Source organism: Pezoporus wallicus, unplaced genomic scaffold, assembly GCF_028554395.1.
Source record: "Pezoporus wallicus isolate ANWC-B61680 ecotype Strahan unplaced genomic scaffold, APGP_CSIRO_Pwel_v1 contig_7985, whole genome shotgun sequence".
Lineage (NCBI taxonomy): Eukaryota > Metazoa > Chordata > Aves > Psittaciformes > Psittacidae > Pezoporus > Pezoporus wallicus.
In genome coordinates, this window is record NW_026636538.1 from 1,560,367 (window position 1) to 1,588,054 (window position 27,688).

At 35.7% G+C, this 27,688-nt stretch overlaps 1 protein-coding gene across 14 annotated transcripts in view; it reads left to right on the forward strand.

Moving 5' to 3' along the window:
- The window catches only part of VPS13B (vacuolar protein sorting 13 homolog B), a 442,303-nt gene that overhangs the window by 38,150 nt on the left and 376,465 nt on the right, over positions 1–27,688 (forward strand). For 11 of the 14 annotated variants that reach the window (XR_008971116.1, XM_057400543.1, XM_057400540.1 and 8 more), the window contains 9 exons: positions 2,961–3,081; positions 5,326–5,493; positions 6,575–6,756; positions 9,868–10,042; positions 16,893–17,161; positions 19,785–19,880; positions 20,234–20,356; positions 21,724–21,861; positions 23,109–23,196. Coding sequence is in view for 12 of the 14 variants with exons in the window: in XM_057400543.1 (XP_057256526.1) it covers positions 2,961–3,081; positions 5,326–5,493; positions 6,575–6,756; positions 9,868–10,042; positions 16,893–17,161; positions 19,785–19,880; positions 20,234–20,356; positions 21,724–21,861; positions 23,109–23,196 (1,360 nt within the window). In the remaining 2 variants the exon portion in view is untranslated. Of the gene's footprint in view, positions 1–2,960; positions 3,082–5,325; positions 5,494–6,574; positions 6,757–9,867; positions 10,043–16,892; positions 17,162–19,761; positions 19,881–20,233; positions 20,357–21,723; positions 21,862–23,108; positions 23,197–27,688 lie in introns of those variants that run through there. The other 3 variants (XR_008971117.1, XM_057400544.1, XM_057400547.1) reach the window with 3 other exon arrangements.

Genomic DNA, 27,688 nt, shown 5'->3' on the forward strand with positions numbered 1-27,688 from the left:
ACACAGTGTGTGACTCTAGTTGGTTCCAGTGTTAAATAGTTTCATAATTATGCTAGTTTTGGCAGTTTGCTTGGAACTTTTTCCCATCCCTTTAATGAACATGTTTTACTTCTGGGCTTATGAGGCAGCCACGTTTGAGAAATTAATAGTGTGCTCTTAAAGTTAACATTGAGCAGGAGCGTGCAGATACAGAAAGCTTTTGGATATATATCTCCATAGGAATGTAGTTCCTGTAAGGTCATGGCCGCTGTTATCATCTTCCCGTAATAAAAGAGTACAACATTTGTTTTATAAAGTATTAGTAGCTGTGTGGAAATTGGTGTGTGTTCAGGAGCAAAAAAAAAAAAAAAAAAAAATCCGCACAGCTCTAAAACCTTTTTGATAATTGTGTAATACAAGGAGATGAATGGATGTTATCCCAGATTAAAAAACTTATTTCAAATGTTTGGTCAGGTTGAATTCTTCTTAAATGTAGGTATGCTCTGTTACTTGATGTGGATTGATTTCTGAGATAAAATTTTGTGTTTTATTATGGCATCATCTTGGAGCATGTATGTTTTTGTTTTGGTTGCTTTTAGGTCCAACTTCTCTAAATGGTTGCAGCCATTTTCCATTGCAACAGACTTGTAGATCAGGGAAATATAGAAAGCTTATTGTATAGAACTTATTTATAGGCTAAGCTCGGAGACCTTCAAAATTAACACAGTCTAAGGGTTCTCGCCGCTTTACTTTAAAACAAACCTCCTCAAAACCCAGTGTGCTAGTATGTTTTCTTAACTCTCTGAAAGTGGTAAAAGTGTAAACTGCCTTTATTTCATCTTCAAGCATTAGTTATACTCTGTATGGTTAAAGTATCACATAGATTTTGCATGAAGTTATGAGAAGATTCGTTTAATGTGGTCATGTCAGTATGAAGATAGAAAACTTACTCTTGAATCTAGTCGATACAATCAACAATTCAAAAATAGACTGCCTTGCCCGTCCTCATGCCCCCCCCTTTCTTTTCCTCATAGCCAACATAAATATTAAAAGGCAAGCTTAATGTGATCCTATCAGATCAAATCACTAAATAGTCCCACCACAGCATTCTGTGCAATCCGTAAGTGTGCTCAGGAAAGGAGGAAATGTGCTAATTGAGCTGTTTGGTCACTCTGACATCCTGAGGGTATTTTGCAAGTTCAAAACATAAATAGCAGCATGACTCATCTGAAAAAATATGTTCATGCTACATATGCACTGGTTTCCAAGAAAGAAGGTATAGTTAAAAAGATATTTCAGAAATCTTAGCTTAAAAGTCTATGATCTAAGTTTTCTCAGTAAGCTGGAGACATGAAGGGGAACTGAGCTTTCCTAATTACAAAATACACATCGAATCATAGAATCAACTAGATTAGAAAAGACCTTTAAGATCATCAACCATTACTCCAGGACTGCTAAGTCCAGCACTAAACCATGTCACTAAGGGCCTCATCTACACAGTTCTTGAGCACTTCCAGCAACAGTGATTCCACCACTTCCCTGGGAAGCCGGTTCCAGTGCCTGAAATGGTAACTCAGCCTTGTTTTAGAAGCTATCTAGGGTCTATCTTCTGTCTTCTGCAGTTTCTTCAAATAAACTCAGCTTTATTCCCTGCTCCCCTCCATGCGCCCCACTAAGATTATACTGCTCATCTTTTTTTCTTACTGAAATGATATTTCAGCTTTATCAGAGAATTACCCTTTGAGTTCTGTTTTTTTAAAGACAGACTGGAAGGAAAAAAACTGTCTGTTCAATTGTTTTTGAAGTTGTAGACTTATTTAAAATGCATCATTACATGTAACGTAACTTTTTATTTTCTTATTCTATTTTTGCATGCATAAAACTATTAAGAAGCAAGTAATGTGAGGATCCCATTTTGCAATTTCTCTGAGAGAAATATGAGAAGTATTATAAATACCAAGCAGCATGCAGGGAAACACATGATCTATCCTATACAAAAACTCAGTGCAGTTTAAGCTGTCTGCTTTTTGGTGATTACAGAATTTACAGAATATTACAGTTTCATACTGCAGTACTTGACATTTGCTCCCCAAACCCTTCTTTTGTGAACACATTGTTGATCCTAGTAGTGCCGTGACTCAGAGAGCATTTTGTTCCTTTTCTACAACAGACTGCATCAATGGAAGAAATAGTTTGGCTTGGGCCAAAAATTGTAATTTGCTTCTTTTCTAACCTGCTTTTCTAATACAAGAATATTTGCATTACTTTTCTTGGCTCTCTTGCACTTGAGTTTTGTAGTTAAACTGTCATTCTGGAATGTAATGGGAATACTAGTGAGGTGTTTAAAACTCTGAATTCAGCTAATTAAGATTTTCTTGTGTCTGTGAATTTTACCTTGCAAGGTTCATATCATCTACTCTAATTGAGCCATGTTTCCTGCTTCTGAATTCCTTCAGGTGAATAAGCTATATATAAGCCCAAGATGAGCAGGTGTCCTCAGTTCATGTATCTTTTCTGGAGCTATCCTGAAAGTCTGCAAAAATATTTTGCTTTGTGAGTCAGTTTCAATTAGCTGAAGAAGGACATGACTGACATCTTGGAACCATGTGAGGTGGTTTCATGTGTAGCTGTGTGAGCTCATAAAATTCAGTATTTTCTTGTATTTGTTTTGGTAGTCTGCAGAGCTGTGTCTCTGAAGGAATATTTCAGCAGAAATGCAGCTAAATGAGAAGTGTTCAATTGACAATAATTAAATGATTTTTTTTAAATAAAAGTGAATGTATTAATTACAATTTTTTTTTTAAAGTTGTCTAGCTAGTTTTGTAATGATTTGTGCAGTTAGACTCATGCACAGAACTGGATTGATGGAAAAATAATAACACAAGTTTAGTTTACCACAACTTCACCATGTTGTTCTCCCCATATTTATTTTCTTTTTTTTTTGTTTTTGGTTGACTCAGCTGCTTTCTTTCCTCTATCAGGAAGACCACGAAAGTTGTGGTTCCAGTTCAACAAACCGCAGCACCATGGAAAGCATGAAATCAGCAGTAAAACCACGACGAGTTCAGCAGTCAGCTTCTCCTGACCCTGATTTACCCCCAGGTAATAATTCAGAAGCTGAGCTGTATTTGAATGATGTAAAATACCTAAATTTCATTCAGGTGGCCAGAGTGTCTAAGTTAGACTAGGATGTCTTTGTTGACCTACAAATCATGTAAAGTTGAGTGAAATACTTGAATATTATCAAATAGAATCAAATTGCAGTAAAATGTGGTTAATCCTTATACCTTTCCTTCCATTTTGTTGAATAAATTTACAGAACTGATTTATAGTTGGTGGTAGATTAGAGTGAAAAATAAACTGTAGGGTTAGTGTGTTATATTTTACCCTCTGCTGCTTTGGTTCTTCTGTTTAATACTATGTTTTCTGCTGCTTATTAACTGCTCAGTGGTTCACATTAAGTCCTTTTCTTGTACGTTTTCAGACAGTTTGTTTTCACAACTATTCTTATAATAGTTTAAAGGTGTGGTTTTCTCTTTATGAGAGTAATCATTCTGAGAGATGTTTCTTTTCAAGTCCTGTATCTACTGGTAGAAGTGCTCACCACCATCCTCCCCCAACCCTCTTCCTGATGTGGAATTTGGCTCAGTTGAACTTTGGCATTTTTGTATCATGTAAATATTTCCAAGGAACTATATGTTTGATTACTGTTGTCTCTGAGTTTGTACAAAAATTTGGAGTATGAGGTGTTTTGTGCAGAAGAATGAAATTTGAGAGTACTGGAATGAATTGCAGTTTGCTTTCTTGGGGAATGTATTTCAGATGGGTTAAAGACATTAAAGTTTTTTGTGTGAGGCTTTTTTTTGTCTTTTCATAGAATTATAGAATGGTTTGGGTTGGAAGGGACCTTAAAAATTGTTTAGTTCCAACCCTCCTGCCATCGGCAGGGGCACCTTCCACTGGACCAAGTTGCTTAAAGCCCAGTCCAAGCTGGCCTTGAACACTCTTTTTACAGAAAGTTTATGCTTTGCCTTGAATCAAGAGATAATATTGAAATTTGTCATGTGGAATATAATGTACTGCAGAGCATCATCTTGCTTTGGAGGGGCTACTTGAGGAGCCATATCTGGAGGCTCTCATAAAGCTCTTGGATCCAATAATCTCTGGTTGCCTGGAATTGCAAGGTTCTTGGCATCCACAATTTGCTACCATGGACAGTGCTTCAACTCTGGCAGTTCCTTGGTCCTTGATTCTTTGGGTCTCACCTATGAGTCAGAGCCTTGCCAAAGAACTGGGTGATTATATGGCCTTCAGTGACAGTTCTTGAGTTTTGTTTCCTCAAGTTTGTTTCTGTCAGTGCTATCTATGGACTCCCCAAAAGGTGTAGTCTTAGACAATTGAAGCCTCTGAATTTAAAACTGTATCATTAACTGGCTTTTTTTTTTCAGCATAGTTACCAGACTAGATCTCTATGGAATGTATTGAATGTATTTTTAGATAGAAGTGAGTAATGTTACAAATTTTAAAACATGGAAATTTCTAGTTTTATTTTTTTTCCCAGCAGAAATGAGTTAGCTCCATAGTTACATTCAATATACATAAAAGACATGAATATGTGCAGTATTTAATTTCTTTACCATGTTGGTAAAATATGAGTGTTTACTGCATGCTGGGAATTCACAGACGAGGTCATTTTTCCAATCACATTATGGCTGTAAAAATGTAAATGGATTTCTTCCCAACAGGCATCAGCGCAGGTCCTTACTATTTGGGTTGTTGACAGCAATTGATTTTGTTATGTGTCACAGGGGTCTCACTGAGCATGATGTGGCTATATTAGCTTTTAGAATGAAAAATGTACTAGGCATATTAATGTTTAGTTAACTTCTAAAACAAATAGGTGTAGTACACGTATACTTGAAATGTAACCTAGGAAATGCTGTTCATTTTTCCAAACCTATGTCTAAATGTCTTTCAAGTAAAAACATTACTGTCATTAAAATTCTTTGTGTACAACAATCCGTAGTTTTCCTTTTTCTTAATTAGTTTGAAAGTTGATTCTTGCCACCAAAAATCTATTTTTTATTCTAGAGCGTATTCCTAGTAGTTACACTTTTTTCCCTATAGTTTATTATATTTCCAGGATTCTGATTGACTTAACTGCTCTGAATGTTTAAAGAGATCTGAGTCCTGTGATTTTTGGATAAATAAAGGCTAGTGATACTTAGTTTGTTTTAATTTTGATTTTGAAAGAAAAAGTACAAGTTGGAAAAAACAATTTTGGTAATAAATGAATTTGGCATCATGTCTTCCTTATAACTCCTAAGAATTTGTTTCATTTTATAGGTTATGTTCAGAGTCTGATCAGGCGTGTTGTAAACAATGTCAACATTGTGATCAACAATCTAATATTAAAGTATGTGGAAGATGATATTGTTCTCTCAGTGAATATTACTTCTGCAGAATGCTATACAGTGGATGAGTTTTGGGATCGAGCATTTATGGATATCTCTGGTGAGTGGATGTGTTTTGGTTTTAGGTATCACTGTAGAGGCATTCAAATTCATATCAAAATCAAATCAAATAAAAATGGCTCTTTGTCAGAAGATACTTCCTGCCTGTTTTAATTTCTTCTCAGTTTTTCCCTTGTCCTTCATTTTGAAGAGTCAATTAAAATTATATTGATTATTATCTGTAAGCACAAACATCCTTCAGTTTTATGCTTGCTGCTGTTAGTGAGTGCTTAGGGAATCTATTTCTATTTTTGTGAATGAGCAGTAGTATCTTAAGGCATTTCATTACAAATCTTTGTGAGATCTTAAAACTCTCTGTCTAGAGAGGTAGTAAAATGTGCTACACTGTAGTGAGCGTGGCATACCACTGCAGGATGTGCTTCATCTTGCTTCGTATTTTCAGGGAAAAAAAGCCCCAAATGACAACTTTTTTATTTTTGTTTTGGTCTTCAGTGTCTAAATGTCTCAATCTTTGAATTACCAGTGTTTGCACCTAAGTCCAGGTGTTCTTACTGACATCTGTAGAGGTGGAATTTGGGCACAGTAAGAGTACTCCAAGATCACACAGAAGATCTCTGTTAGAATGGAGAATTTACGTGATGGTTTCCTGACCACTGGACACATTTCTTTGTTCTGGCTAGAATTATCTAATACGACAAAATTATAAAATACGTTTCATGTTATGATTGCTGCAATAGCTTTTGTTTGCTTTGAAAGATTCGAAGGAAAACTTTTTGGGAAAATCTGCAAGATTCTGTCTTGGAGAATAATGAGAATAATATTTATTTGTCTTATGCTTGCACATGAAGCAGTACTCTTATTTTATAAATAGATCTAAGGTACAGTGAAGGGATGTAAATTTGAATTGGGTGTAACTAATTTGTCCTCACTTTCAAGTATTCAGCTGAAGAAGTCTGTGACAGGTTAAATTATTCTCTTTAGTCACATAAGCAAGTACTTAGCTCATGATTTAAATAATGGCCACCCATCCATTTTGTATTGCTTTATTCTAGATAAGAACATGTAGCCTAACTTATTTTTCTTATGCGTTATGTTTTTTAAACTATATACTTCTTTTAAAGCCACTGATCTGGTACTGAGGAAGATGATCAACTTTTCTGACTGCACAGTATGTCTTGATAAGAGAAATGCTAGTGGTAAAATTGAATTTTACCAGGAACCTCTGCTGTACAAATGTTCCTTCAGGACTCGTCTGCATTTTACTTACGATAACCTCAACTCCAAAATGCCATCTATTATTAAAGTAGGTATCCAAAATTTTATTTTGCTGCTTGCTTATGAAGTTTTCAGGGTTTTTCGAAATATACTTCGGGATTTAAAGTAAAATGAAAAGCTAATGCTGGTGGGTTTTGTTAATGAGATTTCATGATTGTGTTTTGTTCTTATAATGCAATTAGTCTGTGCACAGAAACAGCATGTAAAGAGGGAAGTAATGCTCTCTACTATGTTCTGTTTTTCCTGAAGTTTTAAAAAAGAAAACATAATAATTGTAAGGGAAAAAGCGACGTCTACAGATAATCTGTTAAAAAAAAAAAGCCCAACATGCCTGCGATGAGATGGAAATGATTTTCTACTTATGTTGTTCTTTCAAATGTAGCTTAAACTTTCATAAATAACAAGAAACTTCAGCGTATTAACGCTAAGAAGTGAACCGTGTGAAGTGGATTAGCAAGCCAAGCTCAGTTCCCAGTGAGCAGGGGTGCAATATTATTTGTGGACACCTGACATGAGGTGATGTTTGCTTTTTGCAGTGCAGAAGCGAAACCCTGGGTTGGTGGAGAGACTAAAATACCTTTCCCTCCTACATTTCTTTTTCTGCTCTGAGCAGTCTTACATGTAAGATTCCTCTTCCCTTCCTCCTTCCCTTCATTTCCCCCTTTCTCGATGAATGCTGGTAGTGCCCATTTAATTAGTTGAGAACTCTTCTAAATTAAGGCACAGTATACTAGGCTTTTCCTGTTTTAATAAAAGGTAAGCTTCAGGTGTATGCACTGCAAAATAGTCAATTTTGAGATAACTTTTGATGGACATTTCTCAAGAATATGATGTGAAAGTGTCACTCTTTCAGTTGGGATACTGCATTTGTTTGGCTCATGGTTTAGGAACTCCTAGGCTGTTGTGAACTTAAGGTTGGGAGCTAATTAGGAATCATGTCCAATTTGGAGAATGCCCCTGTTTCTTGTATGTGCTGCACAGCTGTATGCTTCTGATTACTTTGGGCAAATTTGGAAATTTGTGGATATGATAGTGACCATATGAGTCTTTATCCAGATAATAATTGTCACAAAATGCTGGATACTTCTTTTTTTTTTTTTTTTTTTTTTTGGCTCAGGGTAACTGATAATAGTTTGGAACATGTCCTTATTCCAAGTTTTATAAACAAAAAGTTATGTATTCATAGAATCATAGAATAGTTAGGGTTGGAAAGGACCTTAAGATCATCACGTTCCACCCCCCCTGCCATGGGCAGGGACACCTCACACTAAACCATATCACCCAAGGCCTCGTCCAGCCTGGCCTTGAACACTGCCAGGGATGGAACATTCACAACCTCCCTGGGCAACCCATTCCAGTGCCTCACCACCCTAACGGGAAAGAATTTCCTCCTTATATCCAATCTAAACTTCTCCTGTTTAAGTTTTAACCCGTTATCCCTTGTCCTATCACTACAGTCCCTAATGAAGAGTCCCTCCCCAGCATCCCTATAGCCCCCTTTCAGATATTCTAAGGCTGCTATGAGGTCTCCATGCAGCCTTCTCTTCTCCAGGCTGAACAGCCCCAACTTTCTCAGCCTGTCTTCATACAGGAGGTGCTCCAGCCCCCTGATCATCCTCGTGGCCCTCCTCTGGACTTGTTCCAACAGTTCCATGTCCTTTTTATGTTGAGGACACCAGAACTGCACACAATACTCCAGGTGAGGTCTCACAAGAGCAGAGTAGAGGGGCAGGATCACCTCCTTCGACCTGCTGGTCACGCTCCTTTTGATGCAGCCCAGGATACGGTTGGCTTTCTGGGCTGCAAGCACACACTGCCTGCTCATGTTCATTTTCTCATCAACCAGCACCCCCAAGTTCTTCTTCTCAGGGCTGCTCTGAATCTCTTCTTTGCCCAACCTGTAGCTGTGCCTGGGATTGCTCTGACCAGGTGTAGGACCTATGGAATATCTCTGAACTCCAGTGATAATAACGAATCATCATAGGACTGTCTATAGTTTACTAGTTACGGTCTTTATGTTCTGTGGTGACAGTATGGTTACTGCATATCGACAGTGAATCTTAATGTTAAAAAGCCTGATTTTTAAATTAACCATATAGTTCTGTTAGTTTTGGAGACATAATCTGTACCTGGCTAAGTCCTATATGCCAGTTTTGCAGAGCAAAAGTTTATGATCAAATTATAAACCTCTGACAGCACACATTAATGGAAATACTGACACAGTCTTCCATATAGTTTAAAATGATACTGTTGTAAAAATGACAATTATTGTTTTTTCATTATTACTTAATTTTTTCAGTGGATACTGGACTAAAATAAAAAACATACTAGAGTACTCTCAGGCAGTAGTAATTTAATTAAGTTTGTATTAAGCTTTTCTAGTTATCTTTGTTTGTGGTCATTTATTGCCCCTGCCCCTTTGTAAGGCATATTTCAGCTGGTTCAAAGCCGTCTTTTGCTTCTCCCCCTCCACCCATCTAAACTCTTAGGTATTTTCATTTTCTACATAGTTTACTTACTTTTAAATCTTTTTTTAATGTTTTTTCTTTCTCTCACCTTCTTTTTTTTTTGCTTTTTCAAGAAGATACTGTTTCTGAACATATTCAGAGATGTGCTTAATTGAAACATTTAGATATGTGATGAGAGATTAATATTTAAGTGAATTAATATTTGTTTATAATGATCCAAAGAATAATGGTCCAAAGGTGAAGAAAGAAAAGATGGGAAAGAATCAAAATGAAGGACTTTGTATATTAAAACCAGTGTATTTAAGTTTTCTTTTAGCACGCAAAGACTTTTATGAAACTCTGTAACAAAAATGAAAGTTTAATCAGATGTTCTTATGTGACTTATGATTTAGAAATTTCTTCAACAACAATTGTAAACAAACAACCAAAACATTTATATATATATGCGCAAATGTATTACATCTGACATTTCAGCCTGCAGATCGCTTCTGCAGCAGCCCAAAGAGCATATACTTTTGACAATTATTGTTTGCAGCCCTTTGCCTTGTGTTGTATTGCAGATTTTGTTTTTAGAAATTAGAATGCTCATACAAAATGAATATGATTTAAAAGTTGGCCGTAATAATGACAGAGCTTTGTTATTATTTGCTTTGCTCTCTTTCATTTTATAGATTCACACATTAGTTGAAAGTTTGAAACTTTCAATCTCTGATCAGCAGCTTCCTATGTTCATACGTATAATGCAACTTGGGATTGCTCTTTATTATGGAGAAATAGGCAACTTCAAAGATGGGGAAAGCGAAGATTTGATTAGCCACACTAAAGATATGTTGGGAAATATCACAGGTAAATATACTTTTACATTTTAAAAAGAAATGTTAAAAACATTAATTTCTTTGCTTTTTACAAGTATAAATTGCAAGGCTAGTCATTGCAAAGTGTCTTGGCAATCTGTAGTTTGTTAGAGGCAGTTCATTGTGCTGGGTAAGTATGAAGTGCTCTAATATATTTATGTTCTATTCTGAAAAGTATTCTGATGGTCCTGACTAAACTAAGGTTCGATGTTATCCAAGACCACTGTTTTAGGAGTTGTGACACAGTAGGGTGCTTTGGGTTTATCTGTCACTACCATGCAACAGTGATGCTCTTGCTATGTGGAACTGAGCAAATAAGATGTCTGTAAACAGTTTTTGTATTTTCTGTAAGGCTCAAATAGCTTTCTGCACTGGAAACTATTTGCCTTACAAGAAATGTGGAGTTTGTTACCCAAGACATATGATTAGAAGTACTTAATATTCTTATTTGGGTTCATTTTTGAACAACTGTGAACATGACTTCCTAGTTTTTAATAAAATAGTAATCTAACAAAGAAATAGTATCATGTAACTTACACTGATGTACACACGAGTTGTCAGGCTAAGGTTGCAGTGATGATAACTACCAAGGAGGAAATCTGTAATTTCCTATGCAATTTTTGTTCAACTACATTGTGCTCAAAAATTGTCATTGAGTTTAATTATATGCTCATATATATTTGACAGAACAGCCTCCTCCAGAACACAAGATGACAATGTTTAGTTGCGAAGCTAGAGAACTGTAGAAACAGTTCAATTCTGGCTTTTCTGCAAAATGTTTTGCCACATAGAGGCTAAAACTGATACCATTTGTGCATTCATACCATATGTAGGCATACATACACACACATAAATAAAACTTCTAAATACCTAATTATTTACCCCCCCTTGTTCAGTGCAGTTAAGCAGGAGTGCCAGATTGACATTAATCAGGTTACCCATGCCATCAGTTTGTGACCTTCTTTTTTCTTCTGACTTCATATTATGTCTGTGTCCGAGAAGGAAAACCCCTCACTTTCTTAGCACTTCATGGTGCCTTTCTTATCCAATTTTCCAACCACAGATTTGAGCTTTTCTGAAGAAACTTTGAATGTGCTACTATTCTCTGAAAAGAAAAAGAAAAAAGTGATCAAGTCCAATACTAAATGACAAGTGTTATCTGCTGAGCTACTTTAGCTGCAGTTTTTTTTTTGCAAGAGTAACACTTCATGAAATCCAAGACTAATTCTACTGGAATCGTGCCTAAATTTAATAATGTACAGACCTCCGTCATAGATTGTGTTCTTATAACTCTTTGAAAGAGTTCTGGAGATTCATTAAGCAGTTTTACCCAGTATTTATTCGTAAGCAGTCCCCACCCTTCCAGTTTAAATAATTTACTGGGTTCAGTTATCACAACTTCTTAGTCTTTTGGACAGAACTTACATTTATTATGTTGCTGTTGACATAATAAAATCAGTCACCTATATACGTCTAAGAATATTCCAGCCGCAGTTGGCTTATTCTTGTATACCCCAATGTAATACCAAGGCCTAGAGATTTTTCAGCAGGGTAGCCTGTGTCGTGAACATGTATTTTGCTACCTGAAAAAGTCTGCTCACATTCTGTTTAAGCTGAAAGCATTCAAAATACACAGATAAAATCACAGGTCAGAAATACAGGTAGAAACTCACTTTAATGTGGTCTAAAAATTCACTTAATACTGTATGCACACTGGACAATGCTCCTGCTCAGGGCTGGACAGGGCTTTTTTTTCTGATGGGCAGAGGGCTACCTGAATTGTGGACCTGGATATCTGTCCTGCTAATGCAAAGGAGGAAATCGATGTATTTCAAAGCAGAGTGATAGAAAAGTGAGAAGGGTTTGGACAACGGCCTGTGGGAGAACCAGTGGTTGCATTTGTGGTAGGATTGGATTTGAGAATAAGCTTTTGCTTTGTGGTGGAAAATTTGCTAATGTAACTAGACGTGTAAACAGTTTTGGCATGAAAGAGGACAAGAAGCCAGGATGCAAGGGAGAGACTGGAATTTAGTTGTATAGAGCTGTTGAGGTTGATGATCTGAGGCTGAAATACTAGAGCTGGTTAAGTAAAGAATGATCTGAAATGACTGAAGAACAGAAAAAGCTCAAGCAGAAATTTAGCACTTGTTGGGTGCACAACAGTGGACTAGAAATGGAAAGTTGCATTGCTGAGGGAGGGATGCAGGGCAGCTGGACAGACAGGTGAGGTGGGTCTGCATGATGATGTTAAGAGATGCTGAATAGGAAGCTTGGGACAGATAAGAGAAGCTGGAATCATGAGCAGTATGAGCTACTGAGCTTCTGAGAGTGGTTTTAAGAGTTTCTGGTGCTACCTACTCTGAATATTTGCCTTAAGAATCTGTATTGTGGAAGTTTAGGGTTTGTTTTTTTTATTTTCTTTCATGAAATGGAATCCATGGCAGATGTGATTCCAGCATATGAAGTGTATTTTTCAGGTGTAAAATGGCAATAATAACAGTAACTTTCCATCCCAAAGGAATGTTACGGTATTTTCTAATATTTGTAAAGCACACTGACCTTATCATGATCTTTATTCTCAAAAAGCTAAGTGAAAGTAAAGTAGGCCTTTGAATGCGAGTAGTTAACACTTCTACAGCAGGAAACAGAATAAAATGTTGCATAGATCCTATGAAACTCATTTTTTAATGGGCTGAGTTGCTCCTCATTGAAAACTGTGGTTGGAACAGTAGTGTGAGGAATTTTTTGGATACCAATGGAACAGAAAGCAGGTCATGAGAATGAGTTTACTATATTGTCAGCTTTGGGCTGAATATGAGATTTGAGTTGACTGAGAAAACCAGGTACAAGTAATTTGTTACACTGAGAAATTCTAGGTGAGCGTTAGTTGTTGAAGGAATTGATTCTGCCGTATTCTAATAGGACAAAAATGGAAGAACTGAAATAGATTTATTTATCAATACTTGATGAGGAAAAGCAGCTGCGCCCTGTGTTAAAGGGTTTGGGTGGGGGAGTGGAGAAACATAGTGGAGAAAATGACCCCTAGTTTGACTGAAATGATGTCAGGAAAAAAGGTCATGTGTGCAGTTACATTTTCCTGTGTGTTTTTCTCATCCCTGCGCTTTCTGTCAGTCTTCTCATAAGGGTTAGAAATGGACATATACAAGATGATCTTTGTACCAGGCTATATAATATTATTTCAGCTTTTTATGTTTTCCTGTGTTTTGTGGGGTAAATGACCTGTGCAGTAAACCCCTATAATCTTTTTCTACCTCCATTATTGGAGGTTTTTTTTTGCCTATATATTTTGGTATCCTTCAGGAACAGTAGGTATACTTGCAATTTGTATTTCAACAGACTGAAGATTCAGCGTAGACAGACACCTCTGGAATGGGCTTTTTGGAGTCAATCCATTGTGCAGCTGTCTGATAGTGTGACAGTAACTAACTTTGTTGTAGGCATCTATAATAATGGATTGTAACTGGTTGCTGAGATCCCATTAAAACATTAATGCTTCTTGAATAGAGACCCCTCAAAATCTGACTAAATCTTTGAAATATAGGAGTCACACGTTGGCCTTTAGTTTTTACTTATAAGAGCTTAAGTATCAAGACAGTTTTCCTGCTGTTGATTTTAAAAGTGGTTTCATGTAGATGGCAGAATGGAAGCAACTTTTTTTTGTTAGTGCTTCCGATGAGCAAAGTGTATTTCCAGTTGATCTGCTTGAACTTGTATGAGATATAAAAAAAACACTTTTTGGTTTTGCATTGTCAGATAACTAACATCTTCCTCTCCCTATTTGGTATCTACACTTACATATCACTTTAATATTAACTGCCTAGTTATTTGTACCTCAAATCAGTGGCACTTGCCCTTTTGTTGTGATATTTCGCGTTATTTAGTCTCCTTTGCCATTAAAATAGAAAATCCATCTCCTACCTCTTGTCCTGGCTCTGGTGTTTTAAAATCACTGCCACTTGTTTTGTGTGTCACCATTAAGTAACTCATACATCTGCTCTGAATTTTATTGAGGTTGGGATATCATTTAAGTAATTGGAATTTTAAAGTAATTGATTAGCACCACCAAGTAATTTCATGGGGAGTACTTTATTAGTGTTATTCCAGCACTTCAAAATTGTTGTGGCATCATTATTTATTGGTAGTTTCAATTTACAGTAAGACAAGGCAAGTAGACTAGGAGCAGAAGCTTGGGGAAGTTTGTTTAACTAGATGGAGATACATATCATGAGAAAGCAGATTCTCTGGAGTTGAACCTGAAGGTTTTTTATAATATTACATTCTCATTCCATATTGAGTGGACTGTGCAACTTGGTAGTAGAAGGGAGTTATGATTTCTTCCCTGGATTTACAGTTGTCTGTAAGGTGGGAGTGTATTCTAGTGTAGTAGGACCCAGAGGTTTGAGTTTAAGGAAGATTATGTTGTCAATGGAGAAATAAGAAATCTTGAAGTTTTAACTGTTTTGCAGTACTGGTACCTTGGCTACGAATCACTGTAGTGGGTTGTTGTCTACAAAATAAGTGTGATACCTCTTAAATGTATCAGTATACAGTCACTTGAGCGTGTGACTTTGTAATTTGTGCTACAATTATGATGGCATCAGATTTTCAACTAGAAAGTGTTGGATGTACATTTGCTTTTAAAAGGAGATACAGAATGCCTTTCAGACTAGAGCTTGGTGCATAAGATTTTAGTTTCTGCTGGTGTTCGTATTATTTCCTCCCTGTATCATAAATACATGCAAAGGAAAGTCATACAGGAAATATTTATTACCCTGAAAGCATATGTGGTGTTATATTTGTGATTCTCCAAGGACAGGTCATGCTGCAAGGACAGATTTAAGGGCTATTGCATTCTCAAGGTCAGCACCAAAGCATTTGTTATCAGTCAGATAACTCTTGCTCCTTCTAAATGTCTCTCTCTTTTCTTTTTTTTTTAAATATGATTTATCCCTTTTTTTTTTTGTATTCATGATTAATTATAGTGTCCTAGCTGTGAGTTTGCAGTCACTTCTTTAATTTATAACAGCTAAAATATGGATGAGGAAATGAATTTAATATCTACATTACTTAGGGATACAAGAATGAACATCTACAGCTGTGTTCTTGAAGTACTTACCAAGTTTCATTTAGGCAGTTTCATGGTTGATTCAACCGGATGAAAATGCCTTGTATTGCCAGCAGGGATGGTGACGTATTCCCTCCCTCTTCCCCTAGTGCCAGCTCTTGTATTTAGGTAGCTACAGTCTTAGCTGGATCAGCCTTACCTGGTTGCAAACTAACACAGTCAGTATTACTTTGAAGTATTTAGAGGATTTTGTGGGTTGCTCACTAGACTGATGTGTGTTTGTTCCAAAGTTGGACTGTTTAATACATAGTGTTTGTAGTAGTTTCAATTTAGTGATGGAAGATAGGTGTATCTTCCTCTTTTTCTGTCTTCTTTCTCATGGTATATAGATACCTCCACTGTAGTCTAGCTGCGCTTGTGTGTTCTTATATTGGCTTCCAAAATACTAAATAATGTTATAAACCAAACTATTATTTGGCATCTTTTACTTTTGTCTCTGTGTGTACACATCCTGCAGCAAGAGGTATGCTAAGTGATGGCTGAATGTTACGCATGACCCAGGTCCTACACCTCCACTGTTTTTTTCCCTCTCTTTTGGCAGACCTTCTACCATTTCTTCTGCACTTGCCAGCTATAGTCTAGGTTAAACTACTCTAGTTATGCTCTTTATCAAGTTTTTTTTCCTTCTATATCTGACAGTAAGTCTTGGCCATTTCCAAGGCTCTGTGTGCACCTCTTCTGTATTTCCTGTGTTTCAAGATTTACAGTTGGGTTGAAATCTGATCTCTGACACTGCTTTGTAAAGAGAGCAGGAAGGAAGCTTGCATTGCCCTTGTGGGAGAAGGTGTCCTCACCTCTAAGTATGTGCAGGGAATTCTTATGAGTGGTTTTTCATGCGCTTTCTCCCATTGCACAAGTGTATAAATAATTAGACTAAAAGACTAAGACTAATTTGACTAAAGAGTAAAAACTTTAAAATGCATAGGAATTGTATCTCTGAGTACAGGGTATAGGGGTTATGCCTACTTTTGTTCTTGGATAAAAAATACATTCGATACTGTATCTGTCCTGTACTGTGCCATTCAGAATGGTAATTCTGAAGTAGCTAATACCCCGCAGGAGTCGTATAAGAGTGGTGATGAAGCCAGATAGGGTAAGCTAATTGTGCTGTTTGTACATGCACCGTGTTACTGATTTGGATCATGAATCTCAGACTTGTATCTTTTGGAAAACCCATATTTTGTCCTAAATGTTATCTCAACTGTTGGTCTTCTGCGAAAAAAAAATATTTTTTTTTTGTCTTGCAAGTGGCATACCAGCTTTTTTTGAGTCTAGATAAACCTGTACCTTTGAATACCTGAAAAGTTACTTTAAAGAAAGGTTTTTTACCTCATCAGGGCTTTTACAATTGAGGTCCTTTTTTAATTTAACGTTAAAATTGAAAGCGACAAGATTGTAGTAGATCATTATTTAGAAGTCGTCTTGAAAACATGACAAATTCTGGTCTTACTGCAGATGTATGATAATAGAACTATTGCAAAGACCTTTTTTTGAGAAAAATGTTAATGAATCAAACAAGTGTTTGCAAATTTATATTCAGAAATTTAAAATTTGTGTATTTTCTATGATCATAAATCAAGTATCTGATATGTGGAATACTGTCCCAGATAAATTTCACATACTACAATTTCGAGTATAATAAATTAATTTTCAAGCATGATTGATTGGAAATTTGACTTAGTTTTCATTTTAAAAGGTGCGGAAGATGAAACAAGCTCAGTAATGCAATATCCTACGCAGTATATTAATCAAGATCCTTACTTACATCAAGATGATGACCAGCAACAAGGATGGGTTTCTTGGGCTTGGTCTTTTGTTCCTGCTATCGTGAGTTATGATGATGAAGAGAATGATTCTGCTGGAACTGATGATGGAACAATGCTGCATCAGCAGAAATCTCAATCCCTCAAGGATCCTATTGTTTCAGTTGGGTTTTATTGTACAAAGGCAACAGTAACTTTTAAGGTAAGTATTTCCCTATGTTTTATAGGATTTACTTGGCTTGTTGAGAAAGCACATAAAGGTTATCTGAGTGCTTGTGTACTGTTTGACTTGAAACAGGGAATACTACGTTAACAAATAACAAAAAATGTGAACATTGAAGGTATGGTGTTGTTATTGCAATGTAAGGTGTTTATGCCATTTGAGCTAGAATTTGAGCGCAAACATTTTCATCTTAAAAAGAAACTAGTTTACTTAGGTTTTTTTTTTTTGTGGAAGAGAAAGCATAAAAGGTTTTCTATGAACATTTATTGCAGATTCTATCTGATGTTTGTTTATTTCTTTATGAAAAAGCCTTAGTATCATATAGTTTGTAAATTATAGGTGTGCTTTTTTCTTTTTTTAAGCTGTAATATGTGCAAATATGCATTTAGATTGATAATATTGAAATTATTTTCCATGGGTTGGAATTGAAATAAAGAAACAAAAGGCTAAAAGGCATACACACTCTGGGCTATAAATTATGTATGTGGAGAAAGATTTGAGTATTTTTTGCAAACCAGTCTCAAAACAGTTGCTGAGCTTCTCTCTAGTCCATGCATAAGCTTATTGGAAAGTCTGAATAAGATACTGACATGTACTGACAGAAATGAAAAATTTAAGTTTCTGAATTAGCAAAATACTTTTCACATGCCAAACTATATGCGTGCAGTTCTGTATGCAGAACTGTATAGTAGAAACTGGCTCTTGGTTGTACAATTAAACATATGTTAAATCAAGGCCAGAACCCTTCAGAACAGGAAATACTACCGTTTCTATGAAAAGCAGGATAACTAAGATTGATTTTTATGACTTTGAGCCTTTCAGATTAACAGCAGTACTTTTCATAATCCTTATATAATGTTTATGTGCATGATTATACTCTCAGTACCATCAGCAGCTCCTTTGTTGCCTGTTTGGCTTGTCATTTGTGCACAAGAGAGTGCTTTAAGGGGCTTCATGGCTACTTTCTCTTAGCTATTTTTGTTTGGCAGAGAATTTAGCTGCTCAGCAACTGTCGGAAAGGATGAGACAAGTGACTTTGGGACTTGCAAGCATTCCGTGGGGGAGGCTAGCCTTCAGTCTTCTGTCAAATTTGATTGCAAAATATAACTTCCACAAACATTCAGTTTTGTTCTTTTGTGTTAGTCTGCTTCAGCCATAGTTTAAAACAAAGCAAAAAACCAAAACAGCAGAAAAGCCAGGCTAAAAATAAATAATGGAAAATAATTTCTTCCTCCTTTAGTTAAAAAACCCTGAATTTAAATCTGAACAACCAACCAAATGTCAAATTTATCATTTTTCGTGGCTCAGCATCTTCTTACTTTTGTGCGTTGTCATACAGTAGTAATTTTGTGCTCTCTTTCCTCACATGAAAAAACTCATTAAAAATAATACTTATTTCTCTTTAGAATATGATTTGCTGCATTGGGCTTTTCTAATGTTTCATTGGCAAGTTTACACATTTTATATTAAGAAGTGATAAAAACTACTTAAAATGTAACATCTTGCATTCTATAAATTTGAAATGTGATGTATGATACTAATATGGTGACAGTTGGGAGGAAAACAGATTTCATTGTTCTGCTTGCATGCAAAGAATGTATGGAATTAATTTGTGGTTCATATTTTGGTTAAAAAATAAGGTCAAGTTTCTGCATTAGCATTCTGAGCAGTTGATATCATTCCAGCTAAAAATCATGCCAAATTAAATGTAGCATTTTTGATAATGGTGAAAATTATTCTTGTAATGTCTGAGTTCTTTTAATCAATTAATTGCTTTTCCTCTACAGTAATTGCACACAGCTGAAGGGTGATCAGTGATACTTTTTTTTTCTTCTTCATACAATTTTCTTGGACATTTGGATTAAAAAATTTTAATTTGAAACAACATCCATGTGTATCCACTCTTGAAAATAATGAGAGCTTGTGGATATTGTGGATATTTTTATAGAAAATTGAGAATTTGAACTGTTCAGGCTGCTCAGGACAAATAAACAAGTATTTTTAAATGCAAAACATGGCACCTTTGTTATTTTGTGTCTCTTTTTATCTTTTTTTTTTTTTTTTTTTAGCTGCAGGTTCTATGCTTTTAAACCTGAATGTGGGTTTTGCCACTTGAAATTTTTATATTGAAATCATGCAAGAAATATAAATACATGTTTCCCATGATGAGAAACAAAAATGAGTATGTTTGTAATGAAAATGCTTCCTTAATATTATCATGTTGTTTAATTATTTGCTGGGAAGAATAAATAATGTATTTATGGACTTTTACAGCAATTTATAAGCTAATTTGATACTATGTTAATAACGCAGCTGTGTATCTGTTCCATCTTTTCACATAGTTTCTCTTTAAATAAGCAAACTAAAAATACTGTAGTGGATTTAAAACTTTCAGTTATGGCATACTTCAACCAGAAGTTGAATATGAGAAGTTCTAATATGGATAATGTGTTACAGCTGTTTAACTGCACCTGTTTCCTGCTTGTTAATAAATTTTGGCTCATAGTTTAATTTGTCTTCATCAGTTTTGTGTATTAATGACATTACTGCTGTTTAATACTAATATTGACTTATATAAGGTGTTTATCCTGTTGTTTCATAGCTCACTGAAATGCAAGCTGAAAGTAGTTATTACAGCCCTCAGAAAGTTAAATCCAAAGAAGTTTTATGCTGGGAACAAGAAGGAACCACAGTTGAGGTAATTTTCCATTGACAGTTTTTTTTTATTCATTATAAATAATACCATAAGTAGTTTCCAATAAAATATTTTGAAATTACTTCATTACTGATTTTTCATATTCTGCTGTGTTGGATGTGTTAGTTGTAATAATCACTTAGATAGAAATTCTCTAAAGATCTAGCTCTATAGTAATCAGACACCAGACTAATACCTTCCTTCCAAGTGCCCTGTTTGATGAACTTGCTGTTTATTAGAGTGTTAAATATATAAACTTAACCATATTTTGTTCACTTTTGTCCGTCTTTTCTGTTTCCTGTTGAGCAGAATTCTTCAGAATTCTTCAAAATATCACTTTTTTTCTCCCTCACTAGGTCCTTATGAAAGGTGAACTTTTCTTTGATTGCCAAATAGGTTTTGTTGGTTGCCAAGCTATGTGCCTTAAAGGAATTATGGGAATTAAGGATTTTGAAGAGAACATGACTAGGAGCGATGAAGTAAGTATATTGATGTGTCAGTTGACTTGCTGAATAGGCAGTTCTGGTATGCTTCATTAAAATATTTGGTTGCAAGAATTGGGAAGGCTGCTGTTACCAATTGTGATTTAAATTTTTTGAATGTGTCACTTGAATATAGAGATCAGTGTCTGTTACTTACAGCTGGAAAGACAAATATCCAAGAGTAAGAAGCTGTAAAACATGAGACCTTTTTTTTCTTTTTTTGACAACCCCACTGCTCCCCATCATTTTGTTTATCTGCATACTTTGATGTTGTATAACGAATTAAAACAGTTGAAAACCTTTCAAAGTATTTAAATCAACAGAAGATTTGAAGGAAAGATATGGGAATACTGTACGATAAAGATAATAGAAGTGTGGCTCAAATACTGAATAATTATTTTGCCTAATTTTTCAATAAGGTTGGTGAGAACAATATCAAGTGAAGGAGTAAAACAGTATTAATATCTGTATTTTAAGTAGAAGCAGAGCTTCAGTCTCTTAAGACAAAATCAGATATCCAGATAGCCTTTGAAGCACGCATAGTAGATGCTTATAACAGTTTAATTGATTCATTAGCACCACAGACATAATAATCCTCCTGTCCTCCTACTTATCAGTTAGTTTAACTGTAGCCCATCCTGGACGCCCGCTATTCCCAGATACTCCTTATCCTTGCATCCTGTTCTTCTAGCCTGTTCTTCTTACATTCATTTTGTACTAAGGTCATAGGGCCTAAAACTACGTCAGCTATAATGGTTTATCTTGCATGAGAAAGAATTCTCAGCCTGTTCTCTAGCCGTGCTCTGTTTTTTTTCTGTGTATCATGCACCTCAGTAATTTTCCGTTGCTACTGTTACAAAGCCATCAAATTTAACATTACTTAAAACTGATTCTAAAAGTTTATATATTCCATTTTACAATTTTGTGCCCCCCCCTTGTCTCAGTAGTAAGCAGGTCATACACTGAAATAACCGTTTATGAAGAGGAGAGAAAATATCTGAAAGGTGTTGGTCAGCCAGTGAAATGGGAGTATGTTGTGATAAGCTCATGTATGGTTAATAGGATGGGGCAGAATTTAGAGTAACAATGATCTGGGGATTTTTTCTGTTCAAATGAATCTAGCATGTTCTGTATTATAGCTCAGGCCATTTTTAATCATTTGAAAATAGGGAGGGAATGGTCAGGAACTGGAGTGTTATTTGAATGACATTACTTTAGTTTTCTTATCAGTATTCATAGTGAGATATGCTCTTGAGGGATGCTACCATGTTAGTAGTGTGTTATGAGAGAACTGAAGCTGCTGTGCTAACTTGATTATATTTTTTTCTCTCCCTTGCCGTACTAATTTCTACTACCTCATAAAGGAGGCCTACTTCTTTAATTGCGGTGAAAATTTGAGTGCAAAAGGGATGACCTACCTTACCAACTCACTATTTGATTACAGAAGTCCAGAAAATAATAGTATTCGTGCAGAATTTATATTGGATGCTGCTCATCATAAGGTCAGAGAGTTACATATGTCTTAGAAAAATATTTCTAATGCTCTGTAATGGATTTCTAATGATTATTTCGATTTGTGTACTGTTAGAAGACTGATTTTCATTACTTTGTCCTATTTAACTGAGTCTTACTTTGCAGCTGGCCAAAAAAAAAGAAAAAAAAGAAAACTGCAAAGACATGTCCAAAAGAAACCTCTCCTGCCCCCCCAAAATGGATTAATGCCATAGTTTCAAAAAAATGGATTAATGCCATAGTTTCCAAAAAGCACTAGCTACAGAACACCTGCAGAGAAAATAGAGATATGAGAGAATATTAGCAAAAGGTCAAGCTTTAGCAGCACGTACTTCTATAACCCAAACAGGAAGTAGTTCATGGTCTTCAAATTAAGAAGCTGTCTTGGAAACCAGATCTTGGGCAATATTAATCTCATTGACTGTGTGCTACAGTTGTCTACTTAGAGGAAGTTTTGCTAGTTCTGCCTTTTTTAGGGACAAATTTTCAGTCACTGATAGTCGTTATTGTTGTAAATTGTGCAGGAAACTTTTATTCCCTGATTTGTCTGCAGTTATTAGAGACTGGATGTGATGACCCATGTGGTCGCTTCCAGGTGTGTTCATAGGTGGAGCGAAATCACAAGTACTTACATATATTCAGACATTTCCCGTAGTGTGTTTTAGTTTTAAGTTTTACTTTTTCCTTGGCCTGTCTTAAGTGCTGCTATGGTTTGCTTGTTTTTTTTGTTTTTTTTTTTTTATTTATAAGAGGGGAAGCAACTTTGCTGTGTAGTAATGGAGTATGTTATATATACATCCCAATAATGACATAAATTCTTAGTAAGTTTCCTACTGTTTAGAGATAAAACCCACAGTATTCCTTAAAAAAGCTAGAATGAATGAGCTTCAGTTTTCAGTATATTTAATTAGACAGATCTGTTGGATGCAAGAGGTCAAGTGAAGAATATTTACTCCATTAAAGCTACTAATTAACTAGTTGTTATTGATGAATTGGTCGGCATGTCCACTGGAATTATGGATGTGCCTTTGTGTGGCCTCAAATAGAAGTTACATTACCTATTGGAAGGTGAATTCTTTGGGGGATAACCTCTGTCCTTTGTTTTGATAAGCCTTTCCGTGTGTTGATGCACAAATCCAAACATGAATGTATCTCACTCATACCAGCCTATCGGTTGGTAATCTCAGGATTCTTTCCTTATACAACGTTTTCTTTGTTTGCTTTGCTTTGTTGGTAGGAGACGTACACAGAGATAGCTGGAATGCAGAGGTTTGGGGCTTTCTACATGGATTACTTGTACACAATGGAAAGCACCGGTGGCAAAGGTACCTTTTTGTCTCTGTTTACCATGTTAAATAATAGAAACAAAGACTTTTCTTGTCTAGCTGGTCCTTGACCAACTGTCCTCTAACTTACCTTAAATTTAACATCAGGTTCTTCATTGAAATGGTTTTATCTTCATTGATATAGTTGAGATTAGCTGTTCTGGTTAGCTGTTGATTATGATCTTTTTTTTCCCTGCCTCATTACTTACATAACTAATCACAATGATATCTTTTATAATCAGTCGCTAAACTGAACATAATTCTCTTGTAGTGGTGAATTCATAAACTATGTTTTTTTAAATTTTTTTTTTTTTAATTGTTGTCATTGTTGACTTTGGGGGTGGGGTAGGAAAAGCTCTTCTAGGAGACCCTGGTTGAAGAATGAAGTTGATCATCTACTTGGAGTAGAAGATGAAAAAGGACTGTAATTTTCTTCTGTGAAATAAAATGCAAGGATGAGAAAATTAATCTTTAAATATACATGTCTGAACAATGTTGCGAGCAAATATTAGCCTAAAACTTGCACACATAGATATTGGCTAGCTCTAAGTAATTTTTGAGTTTCCTACAAATTCTTTTCTAAATCTGAGACAATACAGTACAGTGCAGTTTAATGCAGTAAGTATATCTACTTTTGTGAGTGTCATAGAAGCCAGGACAAATGAGTTAATGTGTCAGCAATTAGTATGTATATATCTTTATATGGATATTTTTATCATGAATTGCGATGTGATTTCCCCCTGCCCCCAGGAAGATTGTCATCTACAACTGCTGCTCTGCAGTTTTATTGCCTAAACAATCCTTTCTTCCCCACCTAAGTGTTTATTATCATGAAGTCGACTTCTGTGGACATCTGTTGGGAACTTCTTGCTATTTTTGTGGCTGAACTTCTTATCTATCCTTACGACCTAGTCCAACTCATCTGGAGTTTTTTGCATGTAAGAAGTCTCAACTCCTAATTGTTTTTGTTTTCTGGGCTTGTTGGATGTTAAGTTTAAAAGGAGTAAGTAAGAAAAACTTCCAGTTTGGTTAGGGTATGGATCATGTAAAGCTGATAAAAAGAAATAGGTGATGCTATTGCCTTTGATAGGAGAGGGATACACTAGGTAAATTAACAGCTCTTTCCTGGCTCTGAGGCTTTCCTCTCTGTACTGTGAGTTTGATGTGAAGCTGAGAAAATGTACACAAAGTCAAACTTCTTCTGCAGTCTACTTCTGGTTCTAATAAGGAAATAACTGTTTAATTTCACACAGAACTTTTTTAGAAAGTTCTGTGTAAAAGTTCTGTAGGAAAGTTGAAGATGTAGGGTAAGCTTTATCCCCTTTTTGTATTTTGTTGTAGAAATTTTAACACACAGACTATTTGATTATGAGGAAAGATTGATTTTGTGCAGTATTTTGTCTTTTTTTTTGAATGCACAAGGAGTGTAATGTAATGTGTAATGGTACAGCTTTTCCTGACTGTAACTGACCCTTTTCAGAAATTGCTGAACTCAGGAATACTTTTTTACTAATTTTTTTTTTTTTTAACCTTCAGGCCAGGCTACTGGTATTTTCTGACTGTCTTTTCCCCTTCTTAGCTTTGCTTTCAGTCTATTTTGTCAGAGCTCAGAAAGCTCTTTCTTTCAGTCTATTTTGTCAGGGCCTTTGCTTTTACTTTCTGCATCACTCACCAGAAGACATCTCACAAAATGTAGCTTGGCTGCTGTGTGCTTTTATTTCAGTATAACTCCTCTAATTTCAGCTACCTGACTACATAAATGAATGGAGTAATAATTTTTAAATTAATGGTTTAAATGGTTGTAGAATCAGGAACTTAAAATCTTAAATTTTCAAATATAGTTCTGTTCTTCAGAAAAGCAAATGTGACATTTTCTGCTAGTTTTCTAGCTAATTTTTCCATTCTACAAGTCAAGTGCATAGTTACTGAAAAGAAGATGAACAAATAGGTGTAAATTATTTCTTTATAATGAAGATATAAAACCCTCAAGATTTTGAAAACAATGTAAATCTAGCTACATTTTTAATATGTGGTGTCTGCGTTAAAGTATTTCTGAAAAAGTTTGCATTTGACTATTTCTTGTTTTGACATTAACTACGTTTAAGTTACAATCAGTGCACACCACCTTCCCCTGAAAAAACTAACCCAACTTAAGTTATAGGAGGCAGTTACTGTGATTGTAAGATTTTTATCTGTCAAGGCAATTTTGGTTTGACACATTCTTTGTACCTTTAACCTTTCCTGAAGCATAGGATTACTGATTAAACCACAAGTGCCTCCTGGATAACATTAACCTCAGGAGTTTCATCTGTCACTTACAGAAATGCATTAATCACTTTTAGTATTTTAAATGAAAACAGGACAGATAGTCCTGAACAGTAGTCTTGATTTTGGAATTCTTCCCGTCCTTCCCTTCCAACTTTATTTTTCCATTTTCTGCTTTGTATTCCAGTGCAAAACAGTAATTTCCTTGGAACATTGTGTAGCTTATCTGTTCCCTCATCACTGATTTACATGACCTATGCGCCTAATGGGGTGTACTTTTGAAGTTACATTTTCTTCATAATGTGTACCCGTCTTGTACTGGTGGCAAGTTTATTGTGCAGCACTCTCCTTTTAAGATTATAATTTTTTCCAGTTAGACATACGGTTTATTGAGAGCTGAATACTCAGTGAACAGAAATTATTTTCCTTTCTGTGTTTGCGAAGTTTCAAAAGTAACCTGTGCTCATCTACTTCTGTAGAATTAATAGGTTTTCTATCACATTCTCTTTGGTCTTAGTTAAAATTAAACGAAACTATTCCAGAAAGTCGTTTGTATATATTCTGTCATTTCAGTATATTATTCATATACATACAATATATACAAGTGAGTCTTTTGAAAAGGTAGGCTGTTATTACTTCTAAAGGCTTTTGACCTTGATATTTTTAATGTAATGTAATATAATGTTCTTTAGACTTCTTGGTAGCATTCATCTGAACTAGATACTGTATAGAATTGGAAACACAAAATTGTGTGTTAGCTAGACATTAATTAAAGCATACCCTGTCAGCCTGCTGGATGCTGGCTTTTAAAAAAAAACCTGTCCTTTTCAGGATCTGTTACAAAGGTTGTAAGTTCAGCTCCATCTGAAGATTTGAATAGATTTTATCAGGTAGTATCTTTCTGTCCTCTTCTTTTTTCTAGTTTCCTTTTTCTTCTTAGAAATAGTAAACAAATCACTAAGGGAAGCAGTGGCTATAAATGCTCTCATCATCAACTTTTGTTGGGTTTTTAGGGACCAAGTTAATTCTTCTGTTGAGTCTACAGAATGTTAGGGCAGGTGTGTTTTAAATTCAGCATAGTCTTGGTTTATTCAGAACCTTTCTCCTCAACAGTCCTTAGAAGCAACAACATTTTATGGAGTATGATTCCATCGTAAGGGGAAAAAAGCCAGTCTTATCTTTTCTACCTTTTCCCCCAAGCTCACTTCCACCATTAAACACTGTTTTGAATTAGTACAGGAAAGGAGGATGGGAAAAGGAAGTGGTCCCCTGAAGGGTGAGAGGCAGCTAGGTTCCTCACAGGCAACTGGAAGTAAAACATGTTCTTCCACTTGATTTCAAAGATTTACCTTGAAGTTGTGAAGCACACCATGCCAGGCTGCTTAACCACAAAGCCTCAGCTACTCAGAAGTTGACAGATCCTGCATCGCTTTGACAAAGTGGGTAGGTCAGCTGTCTGCAGCAGCTGCATTTCCCACTGCCCAATCTGATAACCCGAGCTTGTCTTGCTGTTTACGTTAGTAGAGGCAGATCGTGTAAGTGAGGAAGATGGTATAATGTGAATTTGGAATTGACAGATTTTCCTGTGGTTTTGGGTCATAGTTTTCTACAGGTGTGTTTAGTTTGTAACTGTGACAGGAAAGCAGGAGGTTATTGATTTATCGAAGGAAATAGGTTGATCTGTACAAGGCATATTGGTGAAAAGAGGAAGGGATGGGATCTGTCTTTCACTGAGTAGGTGTACAAGATCTGCGTTGGGTAAGAGCTTGCAAATCACTTGAAAAATATTGCCGTTGAGAAGGATCATCAGGGAAATGTCAGTCCAGTGCTTACACAGTCTTTGGTTGCTGTGTCATGACATGATCGTGAGTACAAGGAGAGCATATCAAAGGGACATCACTGCAATTGCAGGTGTATTATATTGTGGAAACCAGGGTGAATTTGATGGCAATGGCTGTACCTTTCCTGGCTTTCTTCTTTGTCACAGCTTTGACCAGGTGGATTATGGTGTACTGTGCTATCTAAGGAGTATGTGCTGTCCAGATTCTCTGTGGTAGTCCTTCTAAAAATGGTCTGAAACATAATAATTAAAGATTTTTTTTATTCTCACTGACCATACTTTACCTAATCAGTGAATGAGAGGAAGGGTTTATCTTCAGTTGTCAGTCTGGTTTATGACAGTGCAATTGTGTGTGATTTTCATTGCTATTGTAGCCCAGGTACCAGC